The sequence below is a fragment of the Chamaea fasciata genome, unplaced genomic scaffold (genome assembly GCF_029207755.1).
Source record: "Chamaea fasciata isolate MVZ Bird 193981 ecotype frontalis unplaced genomic scaffold, bChaFas1.0.hap1 SCAF_2, whole genome shotgun sequence".
Lineage (NCBI taxonomy): Eukaryota > Metazoa > Chordata > Aves > Passeriformes > Sylviidae > Chamaea > Chamaea fasciata.
In genome coordinates, this window is record NW_027094087.1 from 95,957,246 (window position 1) to 95,984,122 (window position 26,877).

The window sequence follows — 26,877 nt, forward strand, 5'->3', positions numbered from 1 at the left end:
ATGTTTGGTTGCACAGACAGGGCTAAAAGATAGCAGCATTCCATTAATTCAGAAGGAAGAGATTGTTTTTGTCCTTGTGGCCTTCATAAGCTGCTTCAAACTTTGCCCATAGTTGCAATAAATTGCTAGATCTGTATTGATATTTATTTGCAATTGTCATTCTCATTTATGCAGAGTGAGTGAAAAAGGGGATTATTTCAGACCTTGTTTTCAAGAGATTTTTATAAGTTCCTCTTTCCATTGCTTGTGCTCTGTTTTCTGTCTGTATCGTATTTCTCTCTTTGTTAATTTGCAGCCCTCAGAAAGGCTTAAACAGTGAGTGCCAAGTACCACTCATCAAAAGATCATTTCCAAGTTGTATTAATCTTTTCCAACATACTTTCCCGCATGAAAAAGAAAAAAAATACCTGCCAAAAACATTCTTTGGCACATAATAAAATAATTTTGGGTAGCAGACATTTACTCTGAATTCTTGGCAGAAGGTGAACGGGTCCAATATCCAAGAAAAAAAGGGCGTAACGTTTAATATTAGTGAATAATCACTTCTACAAAACTTTGGGTAACTAGACATACTGTAATTTTACCTACAGCTAGGAATCTTTTTTTTTCTATTTCCCAGTGACTGTGAAAGAGCTTGTAATACCAAACACATTTCCCAGGGTTCTGGAAATAATTTTAATCATTTAGCAATCCTAATTTTGAAACAAATGTGCGAGCCCTATTGTTCAGCTGATTTTTCTAAAAATATATTTCAACTACAGTTCTCTATTTTAAATTGCTAATGTGTGTCCTTGTTAAGCCCTTTATGTAATTGCAAAGGTAAGTCTTGAAATAAGCAGACAGTGCCAAAGCCAGAGAGGTACTCTAGGATGTATTACCGAGAAACAAAAACCTCAGCTAAGAAAAGAATCTCAGTCTGCTGTGAATAATAAACAAGATCTGGCGTAGGATTCTTGTTCACCGTTATTTTTTGTAATTGTTAGTAGAATCTTACCAGTGCCTTAAGGCACCAGACTCTTACTGTGACCAATCATGTTTCAAAGAAACCAGTTGTCCTTTTTGTGAAGCCTTTGCATATATGTACACTGGGAGTTTATGACCATATTTTTATGGATACATAATTCAGCTCAGACAAAAACTAAGGATAAGCAAGGATAGGGATCCATGTTGCATTCTCAGTTCTCACTCAGTGCATCATATAGAAGAGAAAATACTAGGCTAAGATGGCAGCTACAGTCAAGTACAGTGAAGAGCATCACTGTATTCTCTCAGGCGATGGCAAGAAGTTACATCACTTGCCTCAGGAACTGGATTAGCATGTGCTTGGCCCTGAATTAAGAAAATGCAGTTGCTCTGACTTAAGTTGTTTCTTTCTGGTTTTGCATTAAATTGAAATTGCATTAAAATCTGCCCTGCATGATACATGTGCCTTGCTTCTCTACACTGATAAATCTAGACCTACAAAAGTCTTCATTTAACATTGACTGTACTGTTCGTACATCATTTGCTTTTGGAGGAAATTATTTTGTTCATGGTTGTATTGTACCGGGACTTTTTTTGTGGACTTTTTTTTAACTGCTGTGATGGGGCTCTAATTTATTTCAGGACACCCCATTGCACCACTCTGCCCTTCTTGCCTTCCTGCTTACATGGCACTCCCAGGACCCAGACGTCAAACTTGGGATGAATGTTTTTCCACTGCTTGCATCTGGTTTCTTTAGCAAACAGTTGTGCGGGCAACTTTGGAGTTACTTGGGTTTGGTAAACACGGTAAAGCAGCTGATGGGATTGTGTGCGGACGTCTGCTCCTCCTGGGCATGATTTTCTTTTGACTCATTATGCACTGGAATGTTTCTACTTGATGTGTCTGAATCTCCCAGGAATTTTGCCCATATACCCATTTATGGTCATAAAGATGACTTTTCTTTCCCCCTTGCTGCTTTTTTTTTTCCCCCTGCAGCCTGTGTAGCTGTAATCAGCTCTTACAGGCCTTCCATTCATGTGTATCAGTGGTAATGCCAGATGCAAGACTTACCTTAAAGAAAACAAGCGCTTGTGCAGCCAGAAAACTTGAGATTGCTGGTGGATTCCATTATAGGAACTGCAGGTTGATTCTGCTGAGCCAGTAGTTTTATTAATTTCTAAAGCCTTGCTCATTTTTGTCTCCTCTACCTGCCAAAGACTTTGAAGGGGGACACTGTGTTACTTCAGAGGTGAGGGTTAGAGGAGATTATATTGGAAATTTCAAAAAAGACAACACAGTGTCAGAGAAATCAATTAAACAACAAGTGCTGGTTATTTCCATGTGGAGATGGTTAAATTGTTGGAAGAAAAAAAAGAGCTCGTCAGATAGCTTATTCCTTTTCTTTTGTTTATCTTCTCTCTTTCTTTTAAAGTAATAACATCACTAATTTATTGATTTCCAGAAATTGAACTTAAGATCTCTGTGTATGCAAACCTTAATCTGGACTGCTTGAGTTAAAGAAATAGGAAAATTTATTGAAGGGAGTGAAACAGATCTCCATTTGAAATCTTGCTATTTTCCAGAAAAGAGGGTCACACTGGGCATTAGTTATACAAAGATTTGTAGGGATGGCTTGTTACTTGCACTCAGTGTTGGCATGGAGGCTGTTCATCATCAAGATGCCCAAGGCATCTTAAAAATAGCATGTAAAAGGCAATTTGATGTTCATAATTCTTTATTCTGTGTTTCATTTTACAGTAGCAAATGTTTCAGTGAAGGATCTTATAGTGTGCGTAATTGAACCGAGTAATTCGCAAATAACTGAAAAACACCTGGGTTTTAAAAATTATTTGTACAGCAAACTATTTTGGTTTACCAGAGAAAACTAAGTCCACTTAGCTCACAAACAGAAAACTGTTCAATAGATCACTTCTCTATTCCTTATCAGGGCATCCCCCAAGTAACTCCTCAGTGACCTGCAAGGACCTGAAACCTGAAACAGTTCAAAAGTCGTTGCTTCCACAGGCTCCTCTTTGTCATTCCCCTGACCTGTACAAATACAGCAGTAGGTACTGTAGCTGCTACAATTCAAGGTTGCAGTTTTATAAAGACAGGCTTTTTGTGGTGCTAAAGAGGTTGGGAAGTGAGAGGAACACTTGGTAGATGTCAATTTTAGCTGGAGCTGTGAGTGCCAGATGAGCCAGCATGGGGAATACTCAGCATCACCCCAGTTGCAAGTCTAAAAGGAGGCATGCTTTGCTCCCAGAAGAGGTGAGACACATCTTCAGAGAAGAAGTCATTCCCTGGGCTGTGTGGCTCCCCAGTTGCCTTTTCTACGCCTACTCTTTTGACAGGCATTTCTGATGTGAGCCAGGCATATTGTAAACAATTAAAACTATGTAGCCTTCAGATCAAACAGGCACGCAACAAGCATCATTATGTTCATTAAATAAAACCTTGTCATTTTATGATCAATGACAAATCTAGCTTAAAAGGCTTCAAAGAAGCCATTTTTAACTGAAAAAGGAGCAGCCAAAGGAAAAACCCTCCATCGTCTCCGTTTTTGCAGTTATAGCAAAACCTATCAGTGAAATTTTGCAAAACACAGTCCTACATATGCATTTTTTGGCACTGCCTAGGGCAAGAATTCCCAAATGGCTGTGTATGTACCACTGAGTGTATATACAGACACCTCAGTGTGGGAAAAGATATGGCACAGAACCGGGACCTGTTACCACTGTCAGTACAAAAAAAGTGTGGGAATCTCTCGATTAGGAATTTCAGTCAGTTTTCAAGTCTGTTTTTGACTTGTGTAACAATTTTTGAGATTGGAGGGGATCATTTAAGTAATTGTTTTCTGCATTCATTATTTCCTCTCTTCTTTTATGCTCTGTAAAATACTTCCAAGTCCAACTGTTCCACAATTGATAATTCACCTCCATTCATACCAAGATCATCCCAAGATCTGCGCTCTTCATTTGGGTATATTTTTCATATATGATATTGTGTTTACAGGTGATGCATAGCTTGATGGTTTCTGTTTTCCCATCTTTTTTGAGGCAGAAAAAACCTGAAAGCCATTCTTTCAAGTCTGCTGAAAGATACCATTTAGGGCACTGGTCATGTCACAGCAAAAGCAACTGGTTCACTGCTATGAAACCTGTTCAGTGTATGGCAATGCTTTCTCCTCTTCAGCCCTTTGTGTTCATGCTTTTAACCTTAAAACCTCATAGTCTCACTGCATGTGTCTTTGAAGGGTTTATTGCACTAAGATTTTTGTTTACTGGTGCTCTTTGAACAGAAATTACTGTTTTATAGAGTGATTATTGCAGTCACCAGAGTGACAGAATTTATGAGAAAGAATGCGCACAGACACAGATTTGCAACTTTCATTCATTTCACTGCTGCCACGGCATTTTCAGTTTGTGTCTACTGTAATTTCACATCATCCCCACCACATCCTTCCTTCAGATCCCCACTTGCAGAGCACCTTCTGTCTCTGCTCACGCTCCCCAACTGCCTTGACAGACTGGAAGTGGGGGTGGGGCTTGTGTCTTTGTGTCCCTGGTGTAGTTTCATGATCTTAGAAGAAGGGCCAGATTAACAAGCTAACCATTTTTAAAAATTGCCTTTGTTCAACAGAAATCACCTTTTCGTAAGACTGAGCTATGGAGCTGCAACTTTGCTATGTAATTTAGTGTACTTGAATGCAGAGCCCTGAAGAGAATTGATCACATCTGGTAACTATAAAAGTAAAGCTCAGGTGATTCTTCAGTGTTACCAGAGACCTGATGTAGCTACAGCTTCATTGAGGACTGTGTGAAGTAGTTTTAAAACCAGTCTATTTCCATGTGAGCCTTATGTAACTGCTGTGGTAATACGAGATATCAGAAGGGAATCAGCTATTTGCTGGAGAACTGGTTGACATGTTTCTGTTGGGTTTGGGGGTTTTTTAGCTACAGTTGTATAGGTGGATTTTTTCAAGAGGGATGATCAGCACCATGTCCAGCAGCACCCACTTAGAACAGTTTTGCTCCGTTAATTTTTGTTAATAGGATCTTGTCTGATAAAACCTTAGGAAAGTTTCTCACAGCTGTTGGAGGTGTGTGAGTGAGATTGCTCCTCAATGACAGTGTACCAGAAGTTTTGTGTTTCCTCATCTAACAGGTGCTTTGGTAATAATTTCTCAGCATCCAGCGGAACAGTAAGCTAACAAGTTTCATTGCAAAAACACAACTCAGTTTTGTACTGAGAAGTTTCTTCTCTCACATGCTGTGAGGTGAGATGTGTTGCTCTCTGAGGATCAACAAAGATTGAACAAAGATGTTTAACTGTGTGCACAATCATCTGTCTCCTGGCAAAGATGGGGCTTGAGATACGCCAGCAGCCATCTGAAAAGTCTGTAGGATACAAAATACAGTAATGAGATGTAAAGCATCATACTTAAGTTTATGGCTGCCATAGATCCACAGTCATGCTTTTCCACTTTTTTACTTTTTCCCTCCATGTTTGGTTGCCATTTTTATGCCATCCACCTGTTGTTTTAATCAGAGACCATGTTACAGTTTTCTGAGCTGTTGACTTGCAAACTAACTGGTGGGGTTTTTAGCAGTCACCTTTAGTGCTCTTGGACGACAGCTCAATTTTCTCATTTTTACGAAGATGTACTGATTTATCTGTCATGTATTCTTAAGCTCGTTCTGTTTTAAGAAAGTTGTGTTACCATTGTTGATTAATTCAAATACACATAAATATAAATAAAGAGGGATCTGATTCTCTAATTCTGGTTAGTTTTATGCCATGTGTTTATAGGGGTACATAGAGATTTCAGTGATTAGGCCCTAGACATCTCAGGTGCAGGCTGTGTATGCTTAATGCTTGATTTCCTCCTCATTGTGGTTCACAGTAATGTGCTTAGATGTCCTACAAAACTAATAACCAGGGAAAAACACTGCCCTGCAGATCTTACAGTCTATTTCACTGTGAGAGGTCCAGCAGCTCATAAACTAGACCAGGACGTAAAGAGCAACACAGAATAAGAAATTGGACTAGGGATTACATAAATGATACTGCAGTTTTTCAGTGGGGGTTTTTTATCTCTCCATTTTTTTATGCCTTGTAATCCAATGGAAAATTGTATTCATAGGTGGACCTGCCATTTCCTAAAAAGTGTCCAAAGCATCCCAAGCATTCCCCAAAACTGGGAGAGTGCCAGGAAGGGAAATTAGGGTTGGGAGGGGAGAGCGTGGAAGCTGTTAGCAGGAAAAAGAGAAAAGCAGCAGCAAAATAAAATGTGTAGGGGGAAGGGAAGAATCAGAGAAATACATACCTTGGTTTCCAGTGTGGGAGGCATTCTGTTTCTCAGCTTGTTTTTGCCAGCTATCTATGTTAGTAATTGAACTAGCTGGAAAAAGCATCTTGAAAAGAGAGAAAGAAAGCATTTCTGTCATGTGAGCCCAAAATCACATCTGAGCCTGCACACCATTGGAAATTGCAGTGATATAGGGGAAATCCCTTAACGGACAAAACTATAAATGAAACTAGTGTTGACAAGGGGAAGAGGCACAGCTATATTTAACGGAAGTATTTTCATTTGAAAGCTGCTTTTTTTTTTTAAGAGGGTTTGTTTGTTTTGTTTTTTTTTTTTTCTTGTCTAGTTGGTGGAGACCATAAGGGCTCTTCCTGTTTGAGACAGTGCATGGGTGGTTTCCCCAAGGCTTTTAATGTTAGATTAATGCTCTGGAGACAGTGTGATGATAAATGGGTTCCTACAGTTGTATCTACATCCTGTTCCCCCTCCCCCCCTCCTGCAGCTGCCCCTCTGTACAGTCTCTCTGCAGTGCTCGCCTCCATACCCAGCAACAGTTCTGAGCAGCTTTAGCCAGAATTTAAGGCAGCACTCTTTAAAATTCGTCTGCCAAAATTCTTTAATTTTCACTGCTGTCACCTTCGTTGCCACTTACTTACTTAGACAATGACAAAAATGAAACAGGGAAGAGAAAGACTTCTGGCTGAAGTACAGGCCACCTCACCAGCTTGTTGTCTGCTGTGGGGCAGATCCCAGTTAATTACTTTTGCTATTGCTGTTCATTTACAGAAAATAGGTTTACAGGGGTGGCCTTTTCGTAGTTTCACATTTTAACAGCATTGCTCTGCCCATCATATTGTACTAAGCAATAAATGAGCAGAGGATTTGAAATCTCTTCCCTGGTATAAGGTAACAGCTCCCCTGTGTCAGCTGCATCTATGCCTTGATTTTACACAACTTGCATGCTGGTAGGGTTTTAAGTGTGCATCTTCAGCAAACACCCAACACTGAAATTTAGCGAGGGAAATGGAGATTTGAGGCACTTTTTTTAGCTGAACCTGCCCTTGTGGCTATTGCTAGTGTTCACGTGTTTTGGGAGGTTTTGTTTCGGTTAGTGCAGTTATTTTTCTCTGCAGGCATTTCCATTTCTATATGCTTTCCCCTATATGTGCGGGGGGGGGGAGGGGATGGGTGTTCAGGGTGGCTCAGGTTGAGCCCCACGGCTCCGAGCAGCCAGCCCACACCCTTCTGCTTACACGGCTGCATCCCTTAGATCTCAGGACAGAATTATTTTTAGACCGTGAAGGTGTATCTGACTGCTGCATTTAGATTTCATATCATGGCTTCCTTTTCCTGCTCTCAGGTTTCTCCCACTCGGCCTTTACCTTTGGTATCGAGAGCCACATCAGCCAGTCCAACATCAACGGAACACTAGTGCCACCTGCCGCACTCATCTCCATCCTCCAGAAGGGGCTCCAGTATGTGGAGGCCGAGATCAGCATCAACGAAGTAAGTACCACCGCTGCCACCTCTGCCACTGCTACACGCTGGAACGTGTCCAGCAGCACACCCCAGCACCACCAACACGAGCCACTGCCCAGCTTCTCCTCATCTGGTTTGATTTTATTCCTCATACTTTGCCCAATCCCAGCAGGGAGCCAGAAAGCTGTAAAATGGAGACGTGTTTCAGTTTTTTTAGCTCTGGCAGGGAGGAGTTCTCTGCGCTGCTTTGATTGGTGTTCTTGCATGTTTCTGCTCCCCCAGCCAACAAATCCAGGGTGTACAGGTTCTTGCAGCAAATAAGAAAAGCTGCCTGTGCTTACAGTCTTGCATTTTCAAGGTCATAGCAGAATTTGGCAGGAAAAACCTGCAGCACAGGTTAAAACTTCTCTCCCTGATACCTCCTGGCAGGCAGCACTGTTCACAAGCCATGAGAAGCCTGATCAAAAATCCACAGAGGTCACTGGACAGTGATTTCAGTGACTTTGGCCTAGATCATATGAGATGAGGCATCATGTACATGGTGAAACAGCTGTGTGTAAATTCTGAATGTGGCTGGGGTGCAGGTTTTCTGTAGAGATTGTATGAACAGCCACAAACTGTCTCTGTTCTCCTTGCACTGCCAGTGGAAATAAAGAAGGGATGTTGGAAAAGCCAGTGTTTTTGCCCTGCCAACCTTAAAGACATGGTGCTTTGAGAGGGAATGAAGCGTGACAGATAAGCAAGTGCTACATTATAAGAATTTTACGATAGATATTTCTGATTGACAAACATCTGTAATAAATATTAATACAAAAAAGCTACTGCTTCTTCTTCTATACCTGGATGTAGCATGTGAACAGCATGAGTGAGAACAAAGGAATATAAAATAGAGAAAAGGCTGTTGTTTGCAACGTGTAGTTTTCAGATGCTTTCATTTTTATTCAAACATTCTGTCTGGTTTTTTTCTTTTTATGACTCGATATCATGTATAAGAATTGTATATGTGTTATTTTGTAATTGGGGCAATGACATTTGACATTCACGCCAAGCTGCGCTTTGATGCAGTTGTAATAACAAACCAGCATTAGGAAGCTGTCTCAATTTGCTGCTACTTAACATTTTGCCCCATGCCTGAAATTGGAGCCGCACAGTTAGAAAGCTCCAGCTCTGAAGCACCTATATCAGGTGACGTTGTAGGGGCCTGCACTTAGTCAACTTCAAGACATTCCCTAAAATGAGAGAATAATCTGAAAATATGCCTGTTGTCACTATTAAGATTTACGTTGCTCTCATTGTGGTTTGAGTCAGGTTGAACAGGGCCCTGAGCAACCTGGTGTAGTGGAAGGTGTCTTTGCCTGCAACAGGGACTTTGGAACTGTATGACCTTTAAGGTCATTTCCAACCCAAGCCATTCTGTGATTCTGTTCTAACCCATGCTGCTAAGTATGTTACAGCAAAGCAAAGGCCATTCTTGCTACATCTGAATCACAGTGAGGGCTACCACAGATGCTTCCCTGTGTGTTACTTTTCTATGTATATTACTTAAGAGTGACAAGTAATCAGTGAGTCTATAAACTAGTGTGTGTAAAATTATCGTTTCTTATCTGTTAAAGGGCAGTCATGTAAATAGTCCAGTGAGCACATTTACAGATGAAAATGTAAGATGTCAGGATCTGTTGGCAAATATTTTGTTTTTTGTGTAGCAAGAATTTGAGTCAAGATTCAAATAAATTTTGGCAGACACATAAAAAAATGTTGAAGAGAAAGAGAGATTATGGTTTCTTCTCTAGTGACTGTCTCCTCCTTTTTCTTCCCCTTGAGGAAACAAATATGTATTATCTTAACATTGTAATTATATGGGGTAATTGAACAACTGGTTCAGGAGAAACATTCCAGTCAGGCAAGCAACTAATATTCTTTATTAACTGTTCTCACCTGTGGAAGATTATATTGTTTACCAGCTACATTATCTATCCATATCCTATTCTTACTTGCTCTTTTTCAAGAACAAATCTTTCACCACTGGATCATTATTATTTCAAAGAATTGAAGGGAGTTTGCAGAAGATTGGCAAAATGGCACTTTACAAACACTACTCGAATCTTTCCCCTATATTTAACATAATAGGAAAGTTAAAGTGAAGAAAAGCTGAGTCAATATAGTCTGTATTAAGTCTTCAACAGCCCTTAAAAGTTTACTTGATTGTTGAAGCTGAAGCCTAATTTACAGAAATCAAAATGAAAGTCCTAACTATTATGAATAATATAATTGAATAAAAGAAAGATAACGGTAAGGCTGTCTTGTATGATCAGCTACAACTGGTGGTGCTGGGCTGAAAAACACTGCAGAAGAAACCACTGAATTTGTGCATACATCATGTTTTGGGTGAAATTCATTACGCATCATCTGCTTCCATTCTTTTCCTATGCTCCTGAAAGTCTAGGAATACAAACAGTTTAACCAAAGTCTGTTTGTCTTTGTCACTGCTTTAGACAGGACTGTTTCTTCAAACAGAAAACAAAGTGAAATTTTCTGTCTTCAGTCAGACATATTTTTTAACACAGCTTAACTTCTTTTGCATATATAAAGCATTTATATAGTAGAACTTTCTATAAAATTCCAACAAATCACTTTTTCACTGATCAGATTTCTGAGTGGACCACGAGTGCCACCATCACAGATCTATGAGAGAGGCAGTCCATAGTCCTGTGGCACTATTGGTTAAGTCAAAGTGTAGTATCTTCACACAGCCTCGTTTTGTGATTCTTTGCCAACCTGAGTGGTGATGATCCTAAACTTGGGATTTTCCTTCTGCTCATTTTCCCTGCAGGATGGTACAGTATTTGATGGCAGGCCAATAGAGTCCCTGTCTCTGATAGATGCAGTGATGCCTGATGTCGTTCAGACCCGACAGCAAGCGTTCAGAGAGAAGCTAGCACAGCAACAAGCCAGCGCCGCGGCGGCAGCAGCAGCCACGGCGGCCACAGCGGGAGCCACGACGACTGCTGTTTCCCAGCAGAACACACCAAAGAACGGAGAAGCCACTGTGAATGGAGAGGAGAATGGGGCACATGCAATAAGTAAGCCAACATGCAGCTGCCTGCCACTGCTGAGCAGTTTGTGTTTCAATAATATTCTTGTACTTAGTTGCAAGGTGGAGTGCAAGGTGTGCTTTCTGCTAGGTGGTAGAACTAAGGTCAATCATTCCAGGAGGATGGGGCATTTCTATAAAGGCTGCTGAGTGAAAATGATGTTTCACATCGCAGTGGTGTGTTTTACCTCACTCTGACAATCTAAAAACTTCAGATATGTTCAGAAGTGCAAGTTGAAGACTGGATGAAGAAGTGGAGCTGTATGCTGTCTCCTTGGAGCAGGCTACCCAGACTTTATTATCGGCCTTCTAGATGCTTTTAGAAACTGGATAAAAACTGGGCTGTAGCCAAAGCCTGTCATTTTGGCCAGGCTAGGAGAGAATTAGGTTGAGAGGCTGGGACCTTGTCTTGGTTTGAAAGACAGATGTCTGCCAAGGGAGGCAGGAATCTCCCTTGGAATGGAGAATATGACCCCCTTCCCTCCAAATTATTGTAACTTTGAAATTAAGGGGCTTTCAGGCAAAGATATGGGAAAAGGAATAACAGTTCTTTACTGATATGTGTATGTGTAACAAGGCAAAACAAACAGCAGCAGCAGCAACAACAGACAAAACCAGAACCCCGTAACAGCCTTCTCTGGGCTGCGGGCACTTTCCCCTTTGGTGCAGTTCCGGTCACTGCCGGCAGGGGCGCTGGTGGCTCCCGGCTGGGCAGGGCGGGTGCGATGGTTCCCCCACGGCTGCAGGGGGCGCTGGGGGCTGAGCTCGGCTGCTTCTCTCCGCATGGTAATGGCGGCCCAGCCAGCGGAAGGGATGGAAAAAGGGAATTGCTTTACAAACCCACAGGAGCACTAGGCCCCGGTGTCTCTCAGGAGAGCAAAATGAGCTCTAACAGGAACCTTGGAAGCAGCAAGTGTAGGAGAAGACAGCAGGAGACAAAGCCTCACAGTGGTGGTGAATTCTCCCCACAGTGACTGCAGCCTGTTTCCCCTCCAGTGCAGACAAGTGAGGGAGAACTAGGAGCTGCACTCAGCCCCTTCCCCCAGCCCAAATCTCCCAGTATCTCTGCCCCTCCAAGGGAAACCCCTCAGCTAAGAGAATAGCCAGTGACACCCTTCCCCTGAGCTGTGGCAACTTCTTTCGTCTTTCTTAAGTACCTGTTGTTATTGTCTCATATATTGTCTTTGCAATATATAGGAGAAAATTCCCTGAGAGAAGGAAAACGAAAGGAATAATCCTAACCTTCAATAGACCTATAAGCCCTATCTGTGTAACTGTTGTGTGACCAGTGCCTTGTGCAGAATCCGTCCTGTGATCATCCATAGCCTTGGCGTGGTTCTTGGCCCAGTTTGGCATGTTCCACCTTCCATTCTAGTATGGTGTGGTCAAGCACAAGAGCATCCATATCCTTACTGCCATGGGCATTAGCCCAGTTGGGACTATACCAAATATTCATTCCTGAGCAGCGTTGCCAAGCACGTGTGCCAAGGACCATTCCCAGCAAACAGCTTGGATGCAGCCAACCTGTCTTGAAGGCACAGTGGAAAATTGTTCCTTGGCCTTTTATTTAATAGCATGTGCTTATTCATAAAGTCCACTGCAAGTATCCAGTTGAAGGTCCTACCTTCCTGAGATTTCCTTAGTTTTTGGGATCAGTCGGTTCTCAAGAGCGCGGAATTCACCTTTGTTTGTGGGTGACTGAAGGAGACTGTGCTTCCATATCAAACATCCAAAGTCAGACGTATCCAATATGGAGTGGGACCCACCTGCTTGTGGAACTAGATCCTGATGACTGTGCCAACACTGTGGGGCAGATGGGATTACTGGCTCTGGTTTCTGTGTGCAAGGCCCATTGCATACTGGCTGACTTCTGTAACCAGCCCTTTACTGCCCAGTTGTCTTCTAAGAAAATTCTAGAGGAACATGCATGGCAGGTTTTGTAGAAAGTCCTAACAGCTCTTTGGCTTAGACAAGATCGAGATTGTAATCACTTAACAGATTCTATTAGTTCTGCAGTGTAGATATCCCTATCAGTCTCCACCTTTTCTTTGATCTGAATAGATTACTCTGTGGGTCAGTGGGAAAAACACTGTCAAACCAGGTTTTCCTTCAGAGAATTCCAGTTAGACAGGTTAGTTTCCCCCAGTAATACTGCAGTTATTTAAATAACATTTTTATTTGAGAAAGTAAACGTAGAAAAGATCTGAACATTTTAAAAATATTAATCTGTTCTTAGACTGTGGATTGCATATGTTTTACTTTCAACTAACCTTCTGCTTTGAAACTTAACTAATTTCTTATGTGAAGGGGTGCAAACAGAAATTACAGTACTGTTAAATGTATCAAACGCTGACATTTTGTCCGTTGACACATCTTCAGCTGACATGTGAAAATTTTAGGGGAATGTCTCAGGGCCAGAAAAAAACAAATTCTTCAGGTAGAAAACTGATCATTGGTTAATCACTATAAGAGAACCACTCAGATGTATTTCCTTCTGATCCAAAGAAATATATGTACTATTGTATTAACCAAAGGAAAGCCCTAAAGATCAGTCCATGTTTATAGCCACACTGTAAGCTTTGATGTCTTAAATCTGACATTTTCTAATTAAAAAAAAATAATTCTCACAGCTATTTTTAATAGAAGGATTTTCACCAACAGTTGCGGGCCTTTTCTTGGAATGTTGAGGAGGACTTTTCCTGGGTGAAAAAAAAAATCATGGGAGACCTACTGAGTGGAAAAGACTGCTGATATGAAAGCTGTGAGAAACTTCTCAAACCTTAATTTTTGTTGTAGTGTTGTTGTATTCCATAGACCTGGCATATATTGGCACAGATTTAAATAATGTGCTAGTCCTTAGTCAAAATCTGGAAGTCACCCAAATATCAGCCTTTCAAAAAAGGCGGGATGAGTGGAGCAGGAGGAAGAAATGTTTTTGCGAGGTCACCTAGTTTGCATTTATTCTGCCATGGAGTTCTCCCTGACACTCCTTAAGTTTTTCCAGAAAGGTTTTAAAGTATTTAATATAATATGATGTGGGTTTTTATGTGGCATTACCAATATAAAATGATAGATTTAAGGAAGAGAGGAGATAGAAAACAATAACAATAGTTTGAGGTGCAGATTCAAATACTAAATTAAAAAAGTTGCTGCCTTGTCTTGTTGCTTTCCAAGTAGTGTTCTCAGTTTTAAGTCACTTTAAATGTTACAGGAAAAAATAAAAGTCAGCATGTAGAAATGGAGCCAAACTTTGGCTTGTTTTCCAACTCAAATATTTTTGTGTCATTTGTTTCATTATATTTGCAAGGATTGGCTTAGGTTTAAGAAAAATAAAGTTCCGGAAAGAGGACTGAGCCCTGTTCCTTTATTAAAACTACAGCCATAAAGAATAACTTCAGTGAAAGGCCATTTAAAGATTTAAATTTTTTTAAAAAAGAGAAAATATGTATTTCCTGAGAAAAGACAGGGTTAACACCCATAAGATCTTAAAAATATCTATTTTTTTATTTTTTTCTTTGGAGGAAATAGTTTATATTACTTAAACAGTGTGTTAGAATTTTTTTTTTACACTAAAAAAAGCCCTCAATCTCAATACTCTGAGGTAGTATGACTTCTAATTTCCAGTCATTTAGGATTTTTAAAACATTTGAGGAAGAGAATTATAATATAATGTAGACTATAACCAAAGGTCCCCTGGTCTTTAGAAAATGTTTTGCATTAACTCCTTCACTATGTGACCTGCAGACTTAGTTTTTCACCCGAGGCTCTGCTGCACCTAGTAGAAATGCCTTCTCTTTCAGAGAAACCCCCAAGGGCAATTTTGTGCAAATAAGATCTTAACCGAAAGCTTTCTGCTTGGAAGGTACTTTAAAACAAAAGAAGCCTGTTCTTGATGGTTACTGCATCTCACTTATCTATTTATTCTCATTCCCCATACACACATTGTAGCTGCATCCATAGGAATGCCAAATTTTCAGGTGAAACCAGGGCTCCCCAGAGCCTGTGCTGAGTAAGGAACTTGTCTCTCCTAAGGGGGTGCTGGTTTGTGCTCAGGGGTTTCTGCAGGGGTTTTTTTTTGGTGTTATCATAATTGTATCAATCATATATTACAAGTGTCTGTCTGAATCTGATAAGAGCCTGAGGCAGTATCACAGAGGCATGAACTATCCTGTTTGTTCAGTGGGGCATTTTAAGTTTTGTGCTGAACAGTAATACTCTAAAAATGGATGTTCCTGACTACTGATGCAAATAGGAAGAAAACACATAAAATGTGAACATTTGCAAATTATTTATGAAAGGCTTCTCATCCTTCCTTGTCTTTTCTCCTAAACCACCAAAGCTGTACTGTAAAAATCATTACTGGAAGATGCAATACAAAATAACTCTGCAGGTATTTCATTGCTCCTGGAGGCTAGTTGGTCTTGCATGTCCTAATGCAGGTATCAGCTAATCAAGGTTTCTTTTTCACAGCATGACTATTCGTGGGGTTTTTTTCACAGTGGTTAATAACATTCAAAGTGTGTGTCTAGGTTTTTCCATCTGGCCACATGCAAATGAAAAATATTCCTGAGTATCAGATGGCTTTGCTCTGATAGCACCTCTTGACTCTGGGACCTTGGAGTAATGCTGCTTCCCAGCTGTCATTTGGTTTTAATAGAGAGCAAAAAGCAGCCCTGCCTTTAGAGCCAGGCAGGTAACAGTAGGATCCTATGTCGTAAGCATAGCATCTCATTTAAATTTTTCAAATTAAAGTGCTTGAAATATCGTCTTGATTTACCCCCAGCTTCCAGCTCACACTGTGAACAGGACACAGATGAATGCATAGCCATTGTCATGCTGCTGTTTTTCTCATGAAAATACGCTTTAAGCATGGTGAATATGTGCTGTGCTGAGCAATAGAGGATTGTGAATTCTAGGCCTATACCTTCTGCTGTGTTTTAATACTGCTTCACTATTCAGTGCCTGACTGCTTGGAATATCAAAGATCGCAGCTGCTGGTGTCAGGCTAGATCTTGAGTATTAGTGTATCTATCTCAACAGTATTCAGTTTAGTAGTCATACACATAGGATGTTATCAAGGACAATGCTTAACATAGGGACTCAGCACAGGTATAGATTTTACAAATAGGCATTTCCAGTGTTTATGCAGCAAATCCATAGGTAATAAGTGTAGTCAAAAATACAGATATTTTTAATTAGAAATAAGCTGTGAAATACTGTAAGTTGTTTCCTGAATTTAATACTTGAGTCTATATAACTGATGTAGATTTCATTCCATCTGTGGCGTAGCTGTGGCACAGACGTAGTTGTAGGGTGCTAACCAAATCCGCAGTGAGAAGAGCTATTTGTGTGACTCAGCATAAGTTAGGCAGAACCAAAGCAGGTATGTGAAAGCCCAGGTAAGGGTAGAAATCTGGAGATCTTCCTCCTGGTGGCACTTGTGCAATGTCACAGTCTGTTTCAGCAGTTGATGGGCAATAGCTTAGCAGAGCTGAAGTGTCAGGCCAGATGGCTGATTTTAAATGCCATAAACATGCAGCAATAAGGGAGCATAATTATTCTGCTAGCAAACCTATGGATCTCCATATGTGATTAAAGAATGACTAACTGAAAGGCTTAACCCAGAAAGAGAACTTGAATTTGATCAGTCAGAGCAGATCAGCTGGCCAAGGCATTGGTTAGGTAACAGGAGGCTGTCAGCTACCCGCTCTTGGCTGTGCTTTCTGCAAAATGGGCCACACTTGTGTGTGTAGCATCTGCTGTCTGCTGTTTCAGTGTGTCACCTGTCCTTGGATGGTGTCTTGTTTGCAGAGGATAATAATCTTGTAATGCTGCCAGGAAGTGTAGTTAGAGCTTAATGAGGAAGATCTACACAGAAGCAGAGGAAGTTTGGAGTAAAAATGTGGTTCATGATGCAAGCTGGAAAGAATTGTTGCTAAGAGAAATTCATCATTTTAAATTCACTTTTTTTTGCTTAAGGCAATAAAAGAACTTTATAAAAACGAAGTTACTTAGACTGCAGTCTAAATAACCACAGAGTTACAGCATGCAGGTCAAGTATATCTATGACTCATTTGGAACCTCTGTATGTATTACAATATCCTTGAGAGGGTGATCACTCACTATTTCCCTGATGTGCTCCAGGAATGAAGCCCCTACTCCATATGGTTTTTTGTCTGTGAGTAGCACAGATATTACTTACGGGAGACTGTGTAGGAAAATAAAAATGTTATTTTTTTACATTATTTTAATAATTCTCTAAGTAATTTTTAATGAGACCAGCTTCAAAAGAAAAACTACACTGAACTAAATGCTGAGTATTTGGGGGATGAAAAGCTGTGTGGATTTATACAAAATGTTTTGGAAAGCTCTACATTTTGATGAAATGTCATAAATTTGAGTGGCCAGAGAGAAGCAAATAGAGTAATATTTTCAGTGACACAGCAGAGAGTATTAATTGTGGTGTATATGCTGCTGTTTGCTTTAGGCCTTGGATAGCTAGCATTTTTTAAAACAGACCTAACTGCATCTTGTAAACTATTTATTCTGATATGTCTCCTTACAGATAATCATTCAAAGCCAATGGAAATTGACGGGGATGTTGAAATTCCTCCTAACAAAGCAACAGTCCTTCGGGGCCATGAATCAGAAGTGTTCATCTGTGCCTGGAACCCTGTCAGTGACCTGCTAGCATCTGGGTAAGACAGTGACTGAAACCAGCTGCTGCAATTAGAGAATATTTAGAGATGCAAGAACTTGCAAGCATATTCGGGATGTGAATGAGTATTCTCTGGGCTGTTTTATCAGCCTGCAGCAGTGGGTTTTTTCAGCAGTACCATGCCTGTGTAACACCTAAGTAAATACAAGGTGATGCCAAATATGAGGAATTTTTACATTTAAGGTGTAAATTCTGTGGCCCTAAATGCACACAAATTTTTAGAAATATTGTTTTGTGTAATCTAGTGCTCTTAGTTACTGATTCACACTGGGGTCTCAGAAAGTCATTGGCATCCACCAGGTTTTTTTCAAAAGTATGGAGATGGGGGTGCTTCATTCTGGACCTAAGGTTGTTCAGTGAGCTGAACAGTAAGTAGTGGTTTAAGGGAATGGTGTGGTTTGGTGTCACTGGAAGGGAGCCCAGTTTATCCTCTGCAGGACTGCTCTGCAATGTCCACCACAGCATCCGAAGTGGGACAATCAGGAGACTGACTTAAAAAAGCACTTTTGATCCAAACAAAGTCATGATTGTAAACATACCCCAAGAGCTGTATGCAGGCACTGGTGGAATCTGTGTTCATGCTTAAAGTCAAACCTTAACATGAAGACTAAATTTAAGAAGTCTTAAGTGGGAGCATGGAGTAAAGCTGATCAAAGTTTGAAGGAGGTAAATCACTCAGAGTTACTTAGCAGTATTAGAGTACTTTCCTCACGAGTAAGAGGAATGTCTTTATTTTATTTCTAGCTTTTTTTACAAGATTATCAGAATAGTCTTCTTACCTTTGTTCACTCAGTCTGTGAAAACAGCAAATTACAGTATAAATAGGAAAGAAAAATAAAATAAATTCCATGTTGGATGAACAGCAGAGATGTCCAAGAGAGTGAAGATAGAAATTTCAAAAAAATAATTTCAGACAACAAACTGGGATTTAGGAAACCAGAATCCTGCTGAGTATGCTTTGTTCCTGGAATGTCCAGGTCTGATGGTACTTTTAGCATCTGTGGTACTAAGTATCTTCATTTATCAATTTTATGCAAGTCAGTGCTTGCCACGGTGGACTGTTTCCCTGGGATCCATGGTGCACAGTTCTAGTGTGCATAATTTAAATGGTGGAGCATTTCATAATCCAGAGTATGTGTTGCAGTGTGTGTTTAACTTTGCCTCAGGGTGCTAAGCATTGGTAGATGGATCCCTGGATCGTGATATCTTGCAGGTAAACTTGTAGCTTCAGGTAAATCTGGAGGATGATAATCAGAACTATTAGTCAGATATCTGAGCCAGAGGAATACCCTCTCACTAGCATTTCAATTAAGCTTTACCCTTCAGTGTAATAGGTCTTTGGTACTGAGCTTTGCTAGTGGCCATGGAGGCATATAAGTACACACGTGGTTACAGAGTACAATCATGTGCACTAGTCAGTCTAATAGCAGTGCAGTGACAATGCGAATAATTCAGATTCATGTGTATCTTGGTCAGATTTTAGCCTGCTTGTAAGAACGAGGTAGGGATGCAGCTGAATTGGGTAATACAGCAGCCAGTGCCTGGTGAAGCTTAGTGACTGAAATGGCAGAGAATGCACAGAAGAAAGTGAAACTGAAGGAAGAGAGCTGAGTGGTGATTATGCCACTGCACAAAGAAGCCTTTGAGATACCTGGTATAATAACAATACAAGCTTTTATCTACAGGTAAACTCCATGTTACAGCATCAGTTAAAAAGGAAGAGAAATTCCCTGAGATCCACAGTATGCTGCAGTTCTGTTTGCCCTTTACAAAGTAATCATTCAGAAAAGAAGACTGCAGTTAGTCTGATGTGTATAACAGCCATATTGTGCTGCCCAGTTGATACTTTTCTTCGGATTTCCCATCTGCTTGATTGTACCCATCTTAAAAAATACATTTCAAAACCGAGCTATTAGAGGAAATAATAACATATTTGTTTTGTTTATAAAGTGACTAATTGAATCTCAGTTAATGACAATGTATTTTCCTCAAGCCTTGTTATTATACAGGCAATAGATTTTTCTAACAACTACCAGCAGCAGTTTAGACAGCAACCTGATGTAATCCTCGACTAAAAGAATAATGCAGGTTTAGAACCTAATCTGAAGCAAGCTGTTTAAAAGAAATGTAGAATGAATTACCCAAAACTAGAGCGTTGGTTTCCAGATTTTGTGACCATCCCGCTGAGAGAAAGGGATTTTGATATTTAGTGTCACATCTGCTCGATTGCTATTTTTCGAAAGTGTGTGAAGACTAGTAGCTCGGTAATATATACTCTTCAGGCTTTGCAAACAGCTATTTCAAAATATAACAGAGGGAAAGGAATTTCTCTGATCAAATAGCTAGAAAAATACATTCTGCAGCTGCTCTCCCCCCTCCACCAACACATAACCCTTAAAGTTGAGGATGGAGGAGACTAGAAATGCCAGTAAAGGCTATCGAAGGTGTGACTGTCACCAGATGCCTATGAGAAGACTACTTATGTTATGAACATAATAATAATAATAATAATAAGCATTATAATAATAAAGTGAAGTGTGTGCATACAGTCATGTAAGATGATTTTTTATGATCTTTATGATCCTTCATAAAGATGACACTTTATGAAGGAAGTCAACATTCCAAAGCAAATAATTGCAGAGTGTTTTAGACAGGTGAAAAAATACCAGAAAAAGAGGTGCTTGGTTAAATCTCAAGATTTGGCCATTCCCAGCCATAAACCCAAAGACTGATATCTTCCACTAGTTATCTTTCAATATCTAAGTTTTAATTTCATGACACATTTAAATTGTTGCAGATGGTTATGTTCCCTGTGTAGTGCAGAAATCCTTTACAGCTGCATCCACATTAGTAAACTAACTGTGCCTAGGAATATTCCAAGGCACTGAGGCCAGCTGGCATGGAATGGCTGGTGTCTGTGCTAGCAAACCGCCCTGGCTGCCAGACAAACTGCACACTGGGAATCATCTCTGGACATTGTAACTGCCAAGCCATGCCCAGGAGTTATTCAGAGAGAACATCAGAGCCCCGAGCAAGAGTGCTAATTAAAACGAGCCAAAGTCTGGCCAGGGAAAATAACCTGTCAGTTTGCTTGCACAGGTCATCTTGGTCCAGTGACACAGAGTGTCTGAATGTGCTTGAATTTGCCAGTGTGGAAGTGGATGGACTGCGAATGTCAAGACTGCTAGAGCCTTGATCTCCAAAACCTTTTCCAGTTGAACTTGGGATGTTTCTGTCATTGTGTTCCACTGCTGCTTCCAAGAGTGTGTTCTGTTCTGTGACATCCAGTCACGCCCTTCAAGTAATTCACACAGCCGTGAAGCAGAGAGACCTGGCCTCAGTCCCAAAACCAACAGTAGATTTCTTTGCTTATCAGCTGATCTGTGCCAGCCTCTGTCACACAGAGAGGCTGTGACTTGTCTCTTCCAAACAACTCTGTGCACCTTTTGCTCTCCCTAGTCAGCAAAGTAATTACCCACAAAAACTGCTGCCTGAGATCTTTCAGTTCTGGCTGTCTCTCAGAAGTAAGAAAAGATGTTTCTAGGCCATCTGCCATCATCGTTTCTAGATTTTATATAGTACTTCGGTTTACTGTACTCCTCGTCTCGGTGGTTTAGGATCCCCTGTAAATTACCTTTCAGAATAATCCTTTTGACTTACCAGGTTGAGTGTGTTGATTTCAGACACCACCCTTCTATGTCAGTGCCAGATATTAATTCTGCCAACTCTAAGTGCTTATTCGTTAGCAGGGAACCATTTGGACCAGTTTCCTCAGTGCATCAATTCAATTAATGCAAAGTGGTCAGCTATTCGAGGAGGTCCATTTGACGAACCTATAGCAGGGAATAATGTTGTAGAATCAATGGGGCAGAGATCTTAATCAGGACACCTGTGAGGCACTTCCTTCTACTGACTGCCTAGGAAGAGCAAGCACTTAGTTTAAGAGACCTGCTTTATTAAGGAAATGTTAGGTATAAAAAAAAGGAATTTCGTTCCCATAATGCTTTTAATAATGCCTCTTAAAATAAAACAATAAAACCTCTAATCTGTTGGAGCCAGAAGTAGTAAATACACATTAGAAATATTGTATCTTAAAATAACAATGATTTTAAGACTTGCAGCTGAAGATTAGAAATACCAAGGTTCAACAGCCCTCTTGCAAAATTCTTTACCCAGCTGCAGCACTTTCAACCTCTGTCCTCCCAGTTACAGAATGGTGATTTTATTTGTCGCAAATTAAATTCCACAAACATTCGTCCACCTTGATTCATGAACATACTGGCAGGAGAGCATGAAATAAAATCCTTTCAGAACTAGCCTTCCTAAAATTTGACAGTGCTCTGCTACAGTGCAGAGGAGTATACCTATTACTCAAGTGTTCATGACTTGCATGTTGGAATGAGCTGCTTTATCATGTAGATAGAAATGCTTCTGTGGGCAAAGGAGATTAAATATCTTTCTGAATTGTGCTTGAACTGTGCTCCTCTAATAAGGCAGGGTTCACTGAATCATTCAACAGAAATCAGAATACTTTCCAGAGCATTCTCTGGACTCCTTTTTTTTTTTCCCCAGCAACAAAAGGAAAGACACACAAATACCCTTGCTGCACACTGGTAGGCTTATAAAGCCTCTCTGCAGGGACACATAATAGCTTATGTAGCCTTAGGAAGAAGAAAAGGGAAAAACAAAATTAAAATACTGGAAAATAAGATTGCCCAGGCCTTGCCAGAAAACCGACTAAATAAAACTGTTGAAAAACAAAGCATAACCCCTTTAGAACTAGCAAATAGGATATTGTATTTGATGGCCAAGTGACTGAGTACTTTATTCACAGGGTCCAATAACAAACTGAATTATTACAATGAAGGCAGGACAGTCCTAGAGTCTTGTGTAGGAGAGAAGCCAGCTCTGAAGGAATTTCCTACTTAGCATGTTAACCAATGAAGCAGTTCTTATGTTCTCATCATTGTTCATTATCACAGTTTAAAATGTCCCTTAACTTCTGAGCCTCATGATTAACTTTGTTAATTTTCTAGCCAACATATGCAAAATTGTCAGTTTTCCGGACCTCTGAAGAAATTAGAGTGCATATTACAGTCACATCTGTGTGGTGGCAAAAAATTACCCTGATCTGAATTATTTCTTAATCAGTAAAGTGAAAGATATGTCTTGAAAATTAAAGAGTGGCTGTACAGGAGTAATGGGTTTAAAACCCTGGCCAGCCATCACATCTCATGAAAGGCTCACAGGAGAGGGGGCACAAATTCCCCAGGCATGCCATCGCCCAGAAGAGCTCAGAGCTACTGAGACAGACAGAGAGGAGTTTGCTTTTACAATTAAATTGTTTGTGTAAAATTAGGCCAAATTATTGGTAAAATAATATGCAGAGATCAATAGGGTTTGATAATTGCTTGGTCAATATTTGCATTTGAAGGCATGTCAAGTGTTGAGAATTTGCCTAGTATTCTTAGTATCAAAAATTAAAACGCTTTACTAGTAGACCAAAAGAAAAATTAGTATTCTCTTGTGATGGATTTCTTTTTCCGTAAAACATGGCTTATCAAAGCAGAAATGGATCTCAGGTTTTTAGGCTTTGAAGAAAGACTTTTTCTCCTTGAAGGTATATAGGAAAGAAAGTTTTTTGTCATTACTTAAAAAAAAAAAAGGAAAAGGTAACTCATCAGATATACCACCAGTGAAATTTCGTCTAGAGACTGTATGAATTCTTGCAAGCATAAGAGAGATGCTAACTCTGCTTCAAGTTTCTACTTACTGAATGGAAATGAAAATTGCTTTCTGGACAAAACAAGCAATCCAGGGTACTTGGTTTTGGTTGTTGTTGTTTTAAAAAATGGAGGCAGGGGAGTGAGAAAAAAAATTCCAGTAAACTTTTAAAGTGTACTATCTTCCAATCCATGGCAAATTGATCTCTGAACCTCAGAGACATTTTTCAGTACAATAAAAATTTATGCAAAATAAAAATATTATTTACAGATAGATAATGATAAACTCTTCCTCCTCAAAAACCTTTTCTAAGGAAAATCAGTGTTTCAGCCTGCAATTAGAAACACCTCTGTAGAAAATAGTTGGTCTATAAAATAGATCAAAATCCTGATGCTGCCTTTGTCTTGTTCTATTATGTCAGTACTTATTTTACCACTTTTTCAGACAACATGATGTAAGCAGCCAGACTACAGACAGTTACTGTAAGTTGCCGCAGACTATCTCAGTTATGGTGATGCCACCTTTAGGTATGTGGTGCAAAATGTAGACAGCAAGTGTATGTGTTTGAGGTAAAACTTCTCTGAATAAACCAAATTATCGTGACAAGTATAATTTAAATATGTGTTAGCATTTTTAGAAAAGTACACAGAGTACAGAAAGAGTTGGAAAGAAAAAATTACTTCTTAAAGGTTTGTAATGCTCTGATCCGCTCAGCGGGTGTAGGGAAAGGTGGTTGGATCTACACTGGGCAGTGCACAGGAGAAACAAAATTCTCAGGAGGTTCAAAACAAGTTCTACTTGCAAAATTTGGAACATTTCAATAGAACAGGGCCCTCCCCTGGGTGAGCTTCTGCAAATTTCAGCACCAAAGTCTCAAACCTGTGTGTTACACTGGGCCAGAGTGTTCCCAGCAGCTCCATGCAGTCAGACACTCCCATTACAGTACAGGCCAGGGGCTCTTGTTCCTCCTGCAAGGCTGTAATGTTGTCTCAAAGAAAACAGAAATACAGGTTTTTACACTGTTTGCTGGGTCAACATGAGGAGATTTCAACTTCTTTGCATAATTGCTTTATAGATCCGGAGACTCAACGGCCAGGATATGGAATCTCAATGAAAACAGCAACAGCGGTTCCACTCAACTAGTCTTGAGGCACTGCATAAGAGAAGGAGGACATGATGTCCCTAGCAATAAGGATGTGACTTCATTGGACTGGAATGTAAGCTGACTTCTAAGACTGTGCATGGTTTTTAAGTGTCTAAATTTAATTCCAAGGCAATTACAGTTGCTGCTTCATATCTTTCATATCTGAGGTGACCAGAAGCTCTTTCCTAACCTACTGACCTCTTGTTTCAAATACTCATAATAGCCTGAACTTTCTCCTACATGCTGTAATTTTCCAGGACTGTTGCCATCTTCAAGCTTAACAATGATATATTTATATCTCTATTTTAGATGCATGGGTAAAAATAAACTCAGCTAGCTTTAAGAACAAAGATTAAACAAGCAATCTATGTAATACTGAAGTGTCATTAATAATATATTTGCATCTCATAGTTACTTTATTTTGGCATATAAAGAGATAAAAGCACCAGTGAAGCTTTTCCTCCAGATCCTCTCATTTGAATTATGCTGTGCACAGCAAAATGTGTTCACATTATTTTCTTTGTCTTGATAGGAGCATGTGTAGTTATTTTGTCCTTACCTATCAACCTTCTGGATGAAACTGTCCTGCCTGATCCCTTTTTCACTTTCATCCTGAAAAACCTCCTATCTTAGATAATGTGCTTCTGCACAGAGAATACTGAAATGAGCAGAGAGGACAGGTGTTCTTGAGAATCCGAAGTGTCTGGGCAGTGTCTTTGGGCAGCTCTAAGGCTGCTTCATGCCAAAAGAACTTAGAAGACCCTGCAGGAACCTTAATTACTTAGAGATAATTTTCATTCTGTCTGTTTTGCTGATATTAGTACAGCCAGAGTGATCACATTAGTCTTGTTTTCATAGGAAAACAGATTAATTAAGTACCAGAAAGGATTTTCAGCAGTTATGTACAGTCTCAGCTGCTGGCCAGAGACCAAGTTTTGATTAATCTTCACTGCAGTATTGCCCTTCAGGTGAGCTAGGTGCTTCACAAGGTAAAAGATAAAGCCACTGCACGAGTCACCTTTCCTCTGTGTATTTTATATTTGCACAATTGAAGAAGTTGGTGAATAGTACAGAAAGTAGAGGTAGGTCAAGGAAGCAAATAAAACTCAAGCTTATGTTCATTACTTGTTTCCTGTGGATATTAGAGTGAAGAAAAACAGTTGTGAAAAAAAATTAATCGAGGTGTAAGAAAAGAAAAATTGCAAGAAGAAAGAATGTAATGAGTGGAGAACAGTTAGGAGAAAATTTGTCCAAAACATAGAGCATCCTCTAGTATTTCCTGTAGTAATTCCCTACTTTCCAGACTTCATTGGTACTTCACTTGCATTGTGCTAATACTTAAGATAGGGAAATGTTCCTAATTCAAATACTTCAAGTGCTTCTGACTTAGAGTTTCCCAAAGAATGTGAATTACCACCAGCAAATCTGGATAAACTATACATCTAAATTCCTGAGCTTTTCTTTTTCTCTGTCTGTCCTTTGTCACCTTTCTTCTCACCACTGGTCCAGAGAAGTGTACATCACAGTGAGCTTCACTTAGGTTATGTTATTTTCCCCCTTACATTATTATATATTTGAGTTAAATCTACAACTGCTCTGAGTCAATGTTTTTGGAGGATTGGAGTGGACATATGTTTTAGAGGATTATTTCATGCCTTTTCCTAATTTTCTATTTTTCAAGCTAGAAATGCCATCTGCCTTTATTGTTTATTTAGAACCACAATATTAATCATATTTCCCTGTGAAATATTCACACTGCTGGCATTGAATTAGTGCATCTCTGATTTATGTGACTTACATCACATAAAAGTTATAAGAAAGGTTATTTCTGGAGGTCATTTTCAGATCGTGCCCTTTGATACCATGAGTAGGATTCATCTCCTGTAAGTTTTACATCTAAGCTAGTCCTCTAAACTCATCTTAAGTCAGCAGAAACAGAAACACGTGTCTTCATATTGGGTTGGGCATAATCTAAAGCAAATGAGTTCATGAACTGCACTTCAAAGTTGTAGTTACATGATGCAGTTAGTTAGGGAGGGAGACTAGATGGCACTCTTAAACTATCTCCTAACTTCTGCATGTCTGGAGATGGATCTCTTCATCTAGGTTCTGAAATGTTGAAAGACTAAATACCCTGCTCCAACAGTGTCCATCTCACCAGACAGCAGAGTCAAATTCTGTTTTAATAATTCTCATTCTAACCCAATAATACCAGCATCGCTGGCTGCACAGGACATATCCTTCTATGAAGGGTTCCTACCAGAATACATGTAACTTGCTGATTAGATTCGTGGGCTTTTTTCCTCCTAATTGGGACCCATGAATCCAACATTTCTCAGGCTGTCCATCATGGCACTGTGCCCTTGAGCACATGTGGGAGTCTTGTGTTCAGACAAGTAGAAAGCAATTCCTTGGTAGATAACATTTGAGGTGTTGACCCTGAGTG

The 26,877-nt window shown here is 39.9% G+C and overlaps 1 protein-coding gene across 3 annotated transcripts in view; it reads left to right on the forward strand.

Moving 5' to 3' along the window:
* Positions 1 to 26,877, forward strand: part of TBL1X (transducin beta like 1 X-linked) — a 191,870-nt gene that overhangs the window by 147,633 nt on the left and 17,360 nt on the right. For all 3 annotated transcript variants that reach the window (XM_066176796.1, XM_066176797.1, XM_066176798.1), the window contains 4 exons: positions 7,636 to 7,781; positions 10,585 to 10,834; positions 17,411 to 17,543; positions 24,363 to 24,504. In XM_066176796.1, coding sequence (XP_066032893.1) covers positions 7,636 to 7,781; positions 10,585 to 10,834; positions 17,411 to 17,543; positions 24,363 to 24,504 — 671 coding nt within the window. The remainder of the gene's footprint in view (positions 1 to 7,635; positions 7,782 to 10,584; positions 10,835 to 17,410; positions 17,544 to 24,362; positions 24,505 to 26,877) is intronic.